Source organism: Littorina saxatilis, linkage group LG10 (genome assembly GCF_037325665.1).
Source record: "Littorina saxatilis isolate snail1 linkage group LG10, US_GU_Lsax_2.0, whole genome shotgun sequence".
In the NCBI taxonomy this organism is placed as follows: Eukaryota; Metazoa; Mollusca; class Gastropoda; order Littorinimorpha; family Littorinidae; genus Littorina; species Littorina saxatilis.
This window is the reverse complement of record NC_090254.1, coordinates 2,328,566-2,341,859: the sequence shown is the minus strand read 5'-3', so window position 1 is coordinate 2,341,859 and position 13,294 is coordinate 2,328,566. Positions and strand designations below refer to the sequence as shown.

Genomic DNA, 13,294 nt, shown 5'->3' with positions numbered 1-13,294 from the left:
GTTGGTTGGTTGGTTGGTTGGTAGGATGTTGTTTAGGTTTGTTGTTGTTGTTGCTGTTGTTGTTGCTGTTGTTGATTTTTTGAAGGGTGTTGTAGTTGCTGCTGTTGTTTACGACCATGAGCACCACCACCACCGCAACCACCACCACCGCCGCCACCGCCACCACATTCCCATTTTCTGTTTGGAGTTTCAGACGGTGTTCCTGAAACAGCGTCAAAAACGAGCAACAACAAAACGCAGAATGTTATGAAATGTATTGTGTTTTCATTTCATCACAACCACGCTGGTTATCATTTAATAATTAACACAATACAACCACGCGGGTTATCATTTAACAATTAACACAATACAACTACGCGGGTTATCATTTAACAATTAACACAATACAACAAAAGAAGCTGAAACAGTCTTCAAAAGAAAAGAAAAAATTCAACTATTATAGTTAAACCTTTTTAACTTTTTTCCGACGTTAGATTAAGTCAAAATGCAAAAAAAAAATTGATTTCTAGCCTATGATATTTTGTCTGATACAACACCCTGCGTATCTTCGAGCGAAACTTTACAAATGAAACAAGACCTGTTTTCCTGACCCATTGTGCGGGGCTAGTGTTATTACACACGCTGTTTGCTGTAACCCGTTTTTCTTGAAAGTATTGACGTTTTTCCTCATAAGTCTTGTATTTGCAGTGTTCTGCAGCAGAATGACCAAAGGGGGCTGACTACTCCAGCGAAGGTTTTCATTCTCCAGGGGGAACTCTAACCCTGGAAGCCTGTAAATAATAAAATTTAACAAAATTAAAAAGTCATTGAGAACAGTAGAAAAAGAAAGAACTCGGTAGTGCAGTGTAACAACGGAGGCAATCTCAGAGTACATGATATTACACCCGTCACGTTACATCCCGTTATATCACATCACAAAGACGTCTAGTCACATCATTTCACGTCACGTCGCGTCATATCACGTCACGTCATTTCACATCACATCATATCTCGTCATGTCTTGTCATTTGACGTGACATCTTCTTCTTCTATCTTCCTCTTCTCGGAAGAATAGAGAAGAAGAAGATATCACGTCACGTCACATTAGAAAGACTCACATACCACGTCACGTCACGTCACGTTTCGTCATATCAAAACGTGTCACATATCAAACAGCATCACATCTCATCACATACATTCATATCAGTCTAATATCCGAGCAAGTGGCAGAACTTATTTCACGTCATATTTGATTACCATCTTAGTGCACCACACGACCATTTGACCAATCGGGACTGACTCTAGGTGATCCGCTTAATGTTATAGCAGTAAGGCACCGAGACCCTTTTTGTTTATCACTCTATTAATAACAAAGACAAACAAATTGGGGGGGGGGGGGGCGGGGGTGTGTGCACAGAATGGCAAGGCAACGCCCACCTTCTCAGAATGCCATGCTGTTCTCATCTCTCTAGACAATTGCATGGTCAAAGTTTTGAAGAATCAAATGAAATTTGCGTGACTCATTTACGTCAAATTATTGTTTTACAGCATTCCTCACTGCCTGATGTTGTTTTACAGCATTCCTCACTGCCTGATGTTGTTTTACAGCATTCCTCACTGCCTGGTGTTGTTTTACAGCATTCCTCACTGCCTGATGTTCATTTTCAAACTGTTCCTTTCTTTTAGGCAAGACAAATCGAGGCGAAAAGCATTTTCAATTTGGTTTGAGATTGTTCTATGAGAATGTTTAAGCTGTTAATATTCATGAGGTCAGTTGAGTGATTGGCTGCATGACGTCATGTGAGTGAGGTCACGATCAGCCTCGGTTCAATCCCGTCTTTATTTTGGCTGTTCGTCCCATCCTATTCGTAGCGTCGCTTCGATCATTATTCTAGTTGAAATTAGCCGGTTATAAACCCGTTATTGATAATATGCTGACTGTGACCAAATGAGAAGAGACATGTCTCGAAAATTATATCAACATTCGGCTGCCGGCTCATGTCGATATCCCTTTCCTCGACATGTCTGTTATCACTTGCTACCAGTCAGCATATTATAAATATCTCAACACACCGCAACCCGTCATATCGCATGATATCAACATCACTCACCGCCGCCGCCCCCCATCACTCCCATAATGCCCCCCGCCTGGCTCCCCGCCTGGGTCCCCATCTGGGTCCTCATGTTGTTCATGAGCCTTTGAAAATTCACACCGCCGAACACTAAAACACACACACACACAAAAACAAACACACACACACACACACACACACACACACACACACGCACGCACACACACACACACACACACACACACACACACATACACACACACACACACGTACGTACGCACGTACATACATGCACACACACACACACACACACACACACACACACACACACCAACAAACACACATCATCAGCAGCAGCAGCATAAACATATTAACACGTGTTCACTATTCGAGGCTCACAAAAAAACAGCGGAAAATTTAAGAGCCATTGTGTTTTCAGCGTAACCATAGGTTCCTATATTTTGACCAGACAAGTATAATGCCGAAAAGTCTAAGAAAGATCAATCTTTGCATAGAATGAATAAAAGAACAAGAATGGAATGTTATTCCTACGTATTTGTTTGTTTGTTTAACGCCCAGCCGACCACGAAGGGCCATATCAGGGCGGTGCTGCTTTGACATTTAACGTGCGCCACACACAAGACAGAAGTCGCAACACAGGCTTCATGTCTCACCCTTGGACAATTTGTGAGACACGTGTTTGTCTGTCTCTCCTCGTAACAGGCCGCTGGATCGCGCTACAGTGAATCTAACGTGTTGCTTTGTCATCAGTAACACGTTCTCATAACACACCATTCTTGAATTTTGATTTTGAATGTTGAAATGTCGGCGGTCTATATGTTTTTGGATTTCTGCATCGATTGAAATCAGGTTGTAGTTTGTGAGTGAGTGCGTGCGTGGAGTGTTTGTGTGGTTATGTGTGTGCGTGCATGCGTGCGTGGATCGGAGTGTGTGTTCGTTAGTGTGTGTGTCAGTGTGTGTGTGTGTGTGTGTGTGTGCTTGAGTGCGTGCGTGCGTTTGCGCGCGCGCGCGCGCGCGCGTGTGTGTGTGTGTGTGTGTGTGTGTGTGTGTATGTGTGTGTATATGTCTGTGTGTCTGTGTGTCTATGTATATATGTATATACTAGATGAATACCCGCTTCGCCGGGTACGGCTTCGCCGGGAAGAAGTAGAGCCGAAAACCGGCTTCGCCGGCGCACCGCACGAAGGAAGGGAGATAAACGCGCAAAACACTGGAGAAGATAAGGAAGAGTAATACCCGGCTTCGCCGGGATGAAAGCGTTGTGGACAGTGACCTTCTAAAAATAGTAACGGGAATATGGATTGAGCGTTGTGGACAGTGACCTTCTAAATATAGTAACGGGAATATGGATTGACGCCACACGAAGGAAGGGAGATAAACGCAAAACACTGGAGAAGATAAGGAAGAGTTCCTGAAAATGGATCCGGGAAGATGAACAGAAAAACCAAAATCGGTTCAGCGCTGCGCGCTGAGAGCACGTGTTGAAAATTCTCATCGACCAGGTTGTGTCCGGGGTCTACCTGAATATGCCCACCAAATTTGAAGCAGCTCCATCGAGAACTTTGGCCGTGCATCGCGAACACACACACACACACACACACACACAAACACACACACACACACACACACACACACACACACACACACACAAGTCGTATATATATATATATATATATATATATAGATATATATATGTATGTGTGTGTGTCTGTGTGTCTGTATGTCTGTATGTGTCTGTGTGTGTCTGTGTATATTAGTGTGTGTGTGTGCGTGTGTGTGTGTGTGTGTGTGTGTGTGTGTGTGTGTGTGTGTGTGTACTCACTTCCTCCTGCCTGTCCATTTCCTGAAATCAAGTCGAAACAAATCAATGTCATTATGACACAAACTACCCGCAAACTTTTATTTTAAGAGAAACAACGCAGGTTAATACAAAGTCAGCAGAATACAATGGCACATCACTTATGTCTTGACCAAACATTGAATAATTAATTCCTTTAAGCCCGTCCTTAATTGAGCCCGTAGTCGACTACACGAAGCTTCGCGAAGTCTTTATACCAAAAACCCGCAGCTACGGCGTGGTACTTTGACCCCAACATCGCTTCTCAAGTTTTGACATGCGAAGCTTCGCCGTAGCTCGCAACGAAGTTGGTTTTTTTGTAAGAAGAGTGCTTTTCGATTCAAGATGGACGACGAAATCAGACTCAATACCATAGTAAAGAATGCATTTATCGACTTTGGTTGACCCAAAGTACAAGAACTAACCTCCTACCTGTATTATTTCATACTGCGATGCATTGACATGTCGAATGAAACTCGAAATCCCAGCGCTCACGCCAACTGGTCCCGGCCGTGCTCAGTCAACGAAATAGAACACATACAATTAACTTACGTCATCATCAAGTACGTAAAGTACAATTTGTGACGTAAAGTACTCAGAAAGAAGCACACCACGCGCTGGTCGAGACTACGCGCATTTGAGACGCCAAGACATGAAAAGATAACTCTCTTTTCCGCCATAGTGCCTTCCCTTGGACTGCGACGAAGTCTAGTTCCGGTAGCTTCGCGAAGTGAGCTACGCGTAGTCGACTTCGTCCAATTAAGGACCGGCTTAACCAAACACTAAAGTAATTAATGCCTTTTAAAAAACATTAAAATAATAATTACCTTGCAAGTGTTACGTACGATCGTAAGTGATATCATTAACTTCACTCAAAAGCTTCGAATAAGGCATCACACATAGCACTATGAAGGACTGGCGAATAAGGCATCACACATAGCACTATGAAGGACTGGCGAATAAGGCATCACACATAGCACTATGAAGGACTGGCGAATAAGGCATCACACATAGCACTATGAAGGACTGGCGAAAAGAAATGGCATGTTACGCCACCTTGACATCATTGTTAATTAGAATTAAAACATCACACAACATAATCAGCTGACATGAATGGACTTCAACATCTCAAAATCATGCAAGCAAGGAGGATACTTAACAGCGAAGTACACAGATATTGAGGTTTCATGCGTGTTAGTTTTCTCAGAAAACCACTTCATTTAAAAGATGAATCGAAAAATAATTATAAGTTCCTAATTGGTTTGATACATGCTTGCAATTACGATTATACCCAATCATCCTGTTTGACCAAAACATCGCCATAGGAAGCGTGTATATCAACTCATGCACCAACAACCATACAGTTAACTCTTCCTGAGATTTCATGAAAAGAAAAGAAAACAAGAGGCGAAGCCTTCAAGGCTCACGTAAGAAATCGACAAACAGTAACACAAACTCAATCACTCCGTCACACACACACACACACACAGGGACACGACTGCCAACTAGTCTCGGCCCGCTCAAAAAAACAATGACCGAGACTTTCAGTAATTCCTTCGCGTGACGTCAAACCCTCTTACGTCATAATGTGACGTCAATGTAATGTGACGTCTTCAAATGTTAGAGTTTCTACCACATACATACATACGCACGCACGCACAGACAGACAAAAGTTAGCATCGCATAGGCTACACTTACGTGAGCCAAAAAGAGAAGAAACAAGTCGCGTAAGGCGAAAATACAACATTTAGTCAAGTAGCTGTCGAACTCACAGAATGAAACTGAACGCAATGCAACGCAGCAAGACCGTATACTCGTAGCATCGTTTTTGGAATCAGCAAATGATGGAGCATAAGATGAATGTAAATTTGGATCGTTTTTTAAAAATTTTTTTTTTTACAATTTTCAGTTTTTTAATGACCAAAGTCATTAATTAATTTTTAAGCCACCAAGCTGAAATGCAATACCGAAGTCCGGGCTTCGTCGAAGATTACTTGACCAAAATTTCAACCAATTTGGTTGAAAAATGAGGGCGTGACAGTGCCGCCTCAACTTTCACGAAAAGCCGGATATGACGTCATCAAAGACATTTATCAAAAAAAGGAAAAAAACGTTCGGGGATTTCATACCCAGGAACTCTCATGTCAAATTTCATAAAGATCGGTCCAGTAGTTTAGTCTGAATCGCTCTACACACACACACACACACACACACACACACACACACATACACCACGACCCTCGTCTCGATTCCCCCCTCGATGTTAAAACATTTAGTCATAACTTGACTAAATGTAAAAAGAAACAAGTCGCGTAAGGCGAAAATACAATATTTAGTCAAGTAGCTGTCGAACTCACAGAATGAAACTGAACGCAATGCCATTTTACTCGTAGCATCGTCAGTCCACCGCTCATGGCAAAGGCAGTGAAATTGACAAGAAGAGCGGGGTAGTAGTTGCGCTAAGAAGGATAGCACGCTTTTCTGTACCTCTCTTTGTTTTAACTTTCTGAGCGTGTTTTTAATCCAAACATATCATATCTATATGTTTTTGGAATCAGGAACCGACAAGGAATAAGATGAAAGTGTTTTTAAATTGATTTGGACAATTTAATTTTGATAATAATTTTTATATATTTAATTTTCAGAGCTTGTTTTTAATCCGAATATAACATATTTATATGTTTTTGGAATCAGCAAATGATGGAGAATAAGATAAACGTAAATTTGGATCGTTTTATAAATTTTTATTTTTTTTTACAATTTTCAGATTTTTAATGACCAAAGTCATTAATTAATTTTTAAGCCACCAAGCTGAAATGCAATACCGAAGTCCGGGCTTCGTCGAAGATTACTTGACCAAAATTTCAACCAATTTGGTTGAAAAATGAGGGCGTGACAGTGCCGCCTCAACTTTCACGAAAAGCCGGATATGACGTAATCAAAGACATTTATCAAAAAAATGAAAAAAACGTTCGGGGATATCAATCCCAGGAACTCTCATGTAAAATTTCATAAAGATCGGTCCAGTAGTTTGGTCTGAATCGCTCTACACACACACACAGACAGACAGACACACACAGACACACAGACACACGCACATACACCACGACCCTCGTTTCGATTCCCCCTCGATGTTAAAATATTTAGTCAAAACTTGACTAAATATAAAAAAAGACAACCATACAGTTGGCATCCAACGTTCCTGAAACGTGCGTGTAGATTACATGTAAATACCTGGTTAGGCTCATGTGGTTATTGATTACTGCACGCTAGACTCTCAAACAGTCACCCCATACGTATTCACAAAGCTACTCTCAAACAACCCCCCATACGTATTCACAAAGCTACTCTCAAACAATCCCCCATACGTATTCACAAAGCTACTCTCAAACAGTCACCCCATACGTATTCACAAAGCTACTCTCAAACAACCCCCCATACGTATTCACAAAGCTACTCTCAAACAATCCCCCATACGTATTCACAAAGCTACTCTCAAACAACCCCCCATACGTATTCACAAAGCTACTCTCAAACAACCCCCCATACGTATTCACAAAGCTACTCTCAAACAACCCCCCATACGTATTCACAAAGCTACTCTCAAACAATCCCCCATACGTATTCACAAAGCTACTCTCAAACAACCCCCCATACGTATTCACAAAGCTACTCTCAAACAACCCCCCATACGTATTCACAAAGCTACTCTCAAACAATCCCCCATACGTATTAACAAAGCTACTCTCAAACAACCCCCCATACGTATTCACAAAGCTACTCTCAAACAACCCCCCATACGTATTCACAAAGCTACTCTCAAACAACCCCCCATACGTATTCACAAAGCTACTCTCAAACAATCCCCCATACGTATTCACAAAGCTACTCTCAAACAATCCCCCATACGTATTCACAAAGCTACTCTCAAACAACCCCCCATACGTATTCACAAAGCTACTCTCAAACAACCCCCCATACGTATTCACAAAGCTACTCTCAAACAATCCCCCATACGTATTCACAAAGCTACTCTCAAACAATCCCCCATACGTATTAACAAAGCTACTCTCAAACAACCCCCCATACGTATTCACAAAGCTACTCTCAAACAACCCCCCATACGTATTCACAAAGCTACTCTCAAACAATCCCCCATACGTATTCACAAAGCTACTCTCAAACAACCCCCCATACGTATTCACAAAGCTACTCTCAAACAATCCCCCATACGTATTCACAAAGCTACTCTCAAACAACCCCCCATACGTATTCACAAAGCTACTCTCAAACAATCACAATACGTATTCACAACGCTACTCACAAACAATCACAATACGTATTCACAAAGCTACTCTCAAACAATCACAATACGTATTCACAACGCGACTCACAAACAATCACAATACGTATTCACAACGCGACTCACAAACAATCACAATACGTATTAACAAAGCTACTCTCAAACAATCCCCCATACGTATTAACAAAGCTACTTTCAAACAATCACAATACGTATTCACAAAGCTACTCTCAAACAATCACAATACGTATTCACAAAGCTACTCTCAAACAATCACAATACGTATTCACAAAGCTACTCTCAAACAATCACAATACGTATTCACAAAGCTACTCTCAAACAATCCCCCATACGTATTCACAAAGCTACTTTCAAACAATCCCCCATACGTATTCACAAAGCTACTTTCAAACAATCACCCGGTACGTATTCACAAAGCTACTTTCAAACAATCACCCGGTACGTATTCACAAAGCTACTCTCAAACAATCACCCGGTACGTATTCACAAAGCTACTTTCAAACAATCACCCGGTACGTATTCACAAAGCTACTCTCAAACAATCACCCGGTACGTATTCACAAAGCTACTTTCAAACAATCACCCGGTACGTATTCACAAAGCTACTTTCAAACAATCACCCGGTACGTATTCACAAAGCTACTCTCAAACAATCACCCGGTACGTATTCACAAAGCTACTTTCAAACAATCACCCGGTACGTATTCACAAAGCTACTCTCAAACAATCACCCGGTACGTATTCACAAAGCTACTCTCAAACAATCACCCGGTACGTATTCACAAAGCTACTCTCAAACAATCACCCGGTACGTATTCACAAAGCTACTTTCAAACAATCACCCGGTACGTATTCACAAAGCTACTCTCAAACAATCACCCGGTACGTATTCACAAAGCTACTCTCAAACAATCACCCGGTACGTATTCACAAAGCTACTCTCAAACAATCACCCGGTACGTATTCACAAAGCTACTCTCAAACAATCACCCGGTACGTATTCACAAAGCTACTTTCAAACAATCACCCGGTACGTATTCACAAAGCTACTTTCAAACAATCACCCGGTACGTATTCACAAAGCTACTTTCAAACAATCACCCGGTACGTATTCACAAAGCTACTCTCAAACAATCACCCGGTACGTATTCACAAAGCTACTTTCAAACAATCACCCGGTACGTATTCACAAAGCTACTCTCAAACAATCACCCGGTACGTATTCACAAAGCTACTCTCAAACAATCACCCGGTACGTATTCACAAAGCTACTCTCAAACAATCACCCGGTACGTATTCACAAAGCTACTTTCAAACAATCACCCGGTACGTATTCACAAAGCTACTCTCAAACAATCACCCGGTACGTATTCACAAAGCTACTCTCAAACAATCACCCGGTACGTATTCACAAAGCTACTCTCAAACAATCACCCGGTACGTATTCACAAAGCTACTCTCAAACAATCACCCGGTACGTATTCACAAAGCTACTTTCAAACAATCACCCGGTACGTATTCACAAAGCTACTTTCAAACAATCACCCGGTACGTATTCACAAAGCTACTTTCAAACAATCACCCGGTACGTATTCACAAAGCTACTTTCAAACAATCACCCGGTACGTATTCACAAAGCTACTTTCAAACAATCACCCGGTACGTATTCACAAAGCTACTTTCAAACAATCACCCGGTACGTAAATACCACCACCACATTTTCAACATGAAATAACGACGAAAGGGAATGTAAAAGAACTTTAAAACTAAAACATGCAATGAGTATAGAGTATTCATCAGTGATGATTTTCCAGATCATTTTGTTTTTAACTCTAGTTTAAAGAACATGCACAGAGGAGAGTGAGGAATGTTTGTGTCAAACATCGTAAATACAGGCATTACAGAGTCCTGAGCAGCTTACCTCGGTTAATCTGACCTATTGCAAGAAGAAAAACAGGATTCCAAATGACAGTGGGCTGTGAGATAGGGCGCTGTTCTCGGCTGTGAGAGGGTACTGTTTATTTGCGTGCTTGCATTTCTGTATACGTGTGTGTGTGTGTGTGTGTGTGTGTGTGTGTGTGTGTGTGTGTGTGTGTGTGTGTGTTGTGTGTGTGTGTGTGTGTGTGTGTATGTGTGTGTGTGTGTGTGTGTGAGAGAGAGAGAGAGAGCTTAGGCGTGCATGTTTGAAGTATGTATATGGATACACAATATCTTCCGCCGCATTTCTTACCTCCACTTTTTGCGAAAATGTTTCTAACGAAAAAAAAGTGCTATCGGTGTAGCGGGGCGTAGTCAAGCAATCAATCAATGCCTCATGATATCTGGGCAAAAAGCGACATGTTAACAGGGCGGCACTGCATGTCAGTGTACCATTATGTAGTACTGAGCACTTACCCATCATTTGCTGCATCTGTTTCTGGACGAACTGAGACTGTGTGTCCACTGCAACACAAAGATGTGTACCGTCAGTTAGCATACCTATTGCAACCTGTAGGCCAAACGATATGGCTTAACAAACACACTGAAATCTAACTGCAACACAAAGATATGTACATTCAGGTAATATGCCCATTGCTACATGTAGTACAAACAATATGGCTTAACAAACTCACTGAAATCTAATAACAACACAAAGATATGTACCTTCAGGTAACATACCTATTGCTACATGTAGTACAAACAATATGGCTTTACAAACTGACTGAAATCTAATAACAACACAAAGATATGTACCTTCAGGTAACATACCTATTGCTACATGTAGTACAAACAATATGGCTTAACAAACACACTGGAATCTAACTACAACACAAAGATATGTACCTTCAGGTAACATACCCATTGCTACATGTAGTACAAACAATATGGCTTAACAAACACACTGGAATCTAACTACAACACAAAGATATGTACCTTCAGGTTACATACCCATTGCTACCTGTAGTACAAACAATATGGCTTAACAAACACACTGAAATCTAACTACAACACAAAGATATGTACCTTCAGGTAACATACCCATTGCTACCTGTAGTACAAACGATATCGCTTAACAAACACACTGAAATCTAACTACAACACAAAGATATGTACCTTCAGGTTACATACCCATTGCTACATGTAGTACAAACGATATCGCTTAACAAACACACTGAAATCTAACTGCAACACAAAGATATGTACCGTCAGTTAACGTACACGGTCATACAAAACTGCACGGAAGATATGTCTTCTTATTACCATTTTAGTGCACCATATGACTCTTTCACAAATCAGGACTGATTCTAGGTAACCCACTAAATGTCATAGCGGTCAGACAGGGACGCTTTTTGTTTGTCATTCTACAAATATCAAAGACAAACTCAAATTTTGAATAACAAATAAAAGGGTGACTTATTCTAAGGAATGCCTATTTTAATTCTTTTAAATAATAGACATTACCATGTTAAAATATCGAAAAACCAATGTTGTCGCTGGGATGGGGATACTGCATGGCAAGCACCACACACCTTTCACAATGCCATGTTCTTTAAAAACATTGCATAGTCAAATTTCTCAATAATCAAATTAAATTGCGAAACTCAATTTACGTCAAACGATTGTTTGATATTGATTCTGAATCTGTCTCTTTCTCTTGCACCAGAACAATCGAAACACAAGACAGTGAGTTCAACTAGAGTGAGAACATTCAACTGTTTATATTCATAATGTCAGCTGAGTGAATGGCTACCTGAGTTCACGTGAATGACGTCACGGTTCAATCCCGTCTGCGTTCGGCTGTAATGTCTAATTCACAGGATTAGCTTTAATCATTATTTTCGTAGAAATGTTCCGGTTATAAAACCGTTAATTCTAATATGCCTTCTGTTAGCAAATGATAGCAGGCATGTCTCACACACACACACACACAAACACACACACACACACACACACACACACACACACACACACACACACACACACACACACACACATACACACAGTAAAGAACATCTCACCCATCGGGTCAGCGTTGACAGTGTTGCTCAGAACACCCGTGTAGAATCTTTCAAAGCTTTCAACCACTGTGGCTCTGCAAAACCAAACGCACCAAACAACACGGCTTAAAATATATACCACGTTCTTCATCCAATCACTCTTATTACAATACAAAAATCAAACGGGAAACCAAGACTAGCTCAGCTACCAAAAACCTTTTACGCTAACTTTTATATTTTTGCTCATATGTTTGTGTGACAAAGTCTGATACCCACACTCAAGTTTCAATCGATATTTTAGAAATTAGCACGCTAATTAGTTATTTTAGAAATTAGCACGCTAATTAGTTATTATAGAAATTAGCACGCTAATTAGTTATTTTAGAAATTAGCACCCCAGCCCCTCTTTCTTTTATATGTGTGTCTGTATGTCCCCTTGAACTTTCAGTAAAATGCATTCTTATCAATTCAACATACGTATAACTCTGTCTTAAAGATACCCCCCGCGGGTCAGGGGGAAGAATTTACCCGATGCTGCCCAGCATGTCGTAAGAGGCGACTAACGGATTCTGTTTCTCCTTTTACCCTTGTTAAGTGTTTCTTGTATAGAATATAATCAATGTTTGTAAAGATGTTATTCAAGCAGTATGTAAGAAATGTTAAGTCCTTTGTACTGGAAACTTGCATTCTCCCAGAAAGGTAATATATTGTACTACGTTGCAAGCCCCTGGAGCAATTTTTTGATTCGTGCTTTTGTGAACAAGAAACAATTAACAAGTGGCTCTATCCCATCTCCCCCCCCCCCCCTTTCCCCGTCGCGATATAACCTTTGTGGTTGAAAACGACGTTAAACACCAAATAAAGAAAGAAAGAATGTCTTAAAGATTATTTGGTGTTGTGGATAGAGAGGAAGATTGGTTTGTGTGTCTCTGAGACAAGAAAAGTAAATGTTTATACAACTCACCATTCGTCATATATCAATATAGTGGCACCCACCTTTAAGACTATCTGATTTAAGGCTCCCTCCCCCTAAAAACCTCGGACAGTTATGTCTTTAACCTCTGTAAATCTACCCACATTCAGA

At 40.8% G+C, this 13,294-nt stretch overlaps 1 protein-coding gene across 4 annotated transcripts in view; it reads right to left on the bottom strand.

Moving 5' to 3' along the window:
• Positions 1-239: 239 nt before the first annotated feature.
• Positions 240-13,294, bottom strand: part of LOC138977947 (putative defense protein 3) — a 21,784-nt gene continuing 8,729 nt past the window's right edge. Inside the window, exons 3-8 of one of the 4 annotated variants that reach the window (XM_070350557.1) lie at positions 12,232-12,305; positions 10,628-10,675; positions 10,155-10,169; positions 3,895-3,915; positions 2,091-2,201; positions 240-770 (exon numbers count right to left, since the gene is read on the bottom strand). In XM_070350557.1, coding sequence (XP_070206658.1) covers positions 757-770; positions 2,091-2,201; positions 3,895-3,915; positions 10,155-10,169; positions 10,628-10,675; positions 12,232-12,305 — 283 coding nt within the window. In that variant the 3' untranslated portion in view covers positions 240-756. The remainder of the gene's footprint in view (positions 771-2,090; positions 2,202-3,894; positions 3,916-10,154; positions 10,170-10,627; positions 10,676-12,231; positions 12,306-13,294) is intronic. The other 3 variants (XM_070350559.1, XM_070350558.1, XM_070350560.1) reach the window with 3 other exon arrangements.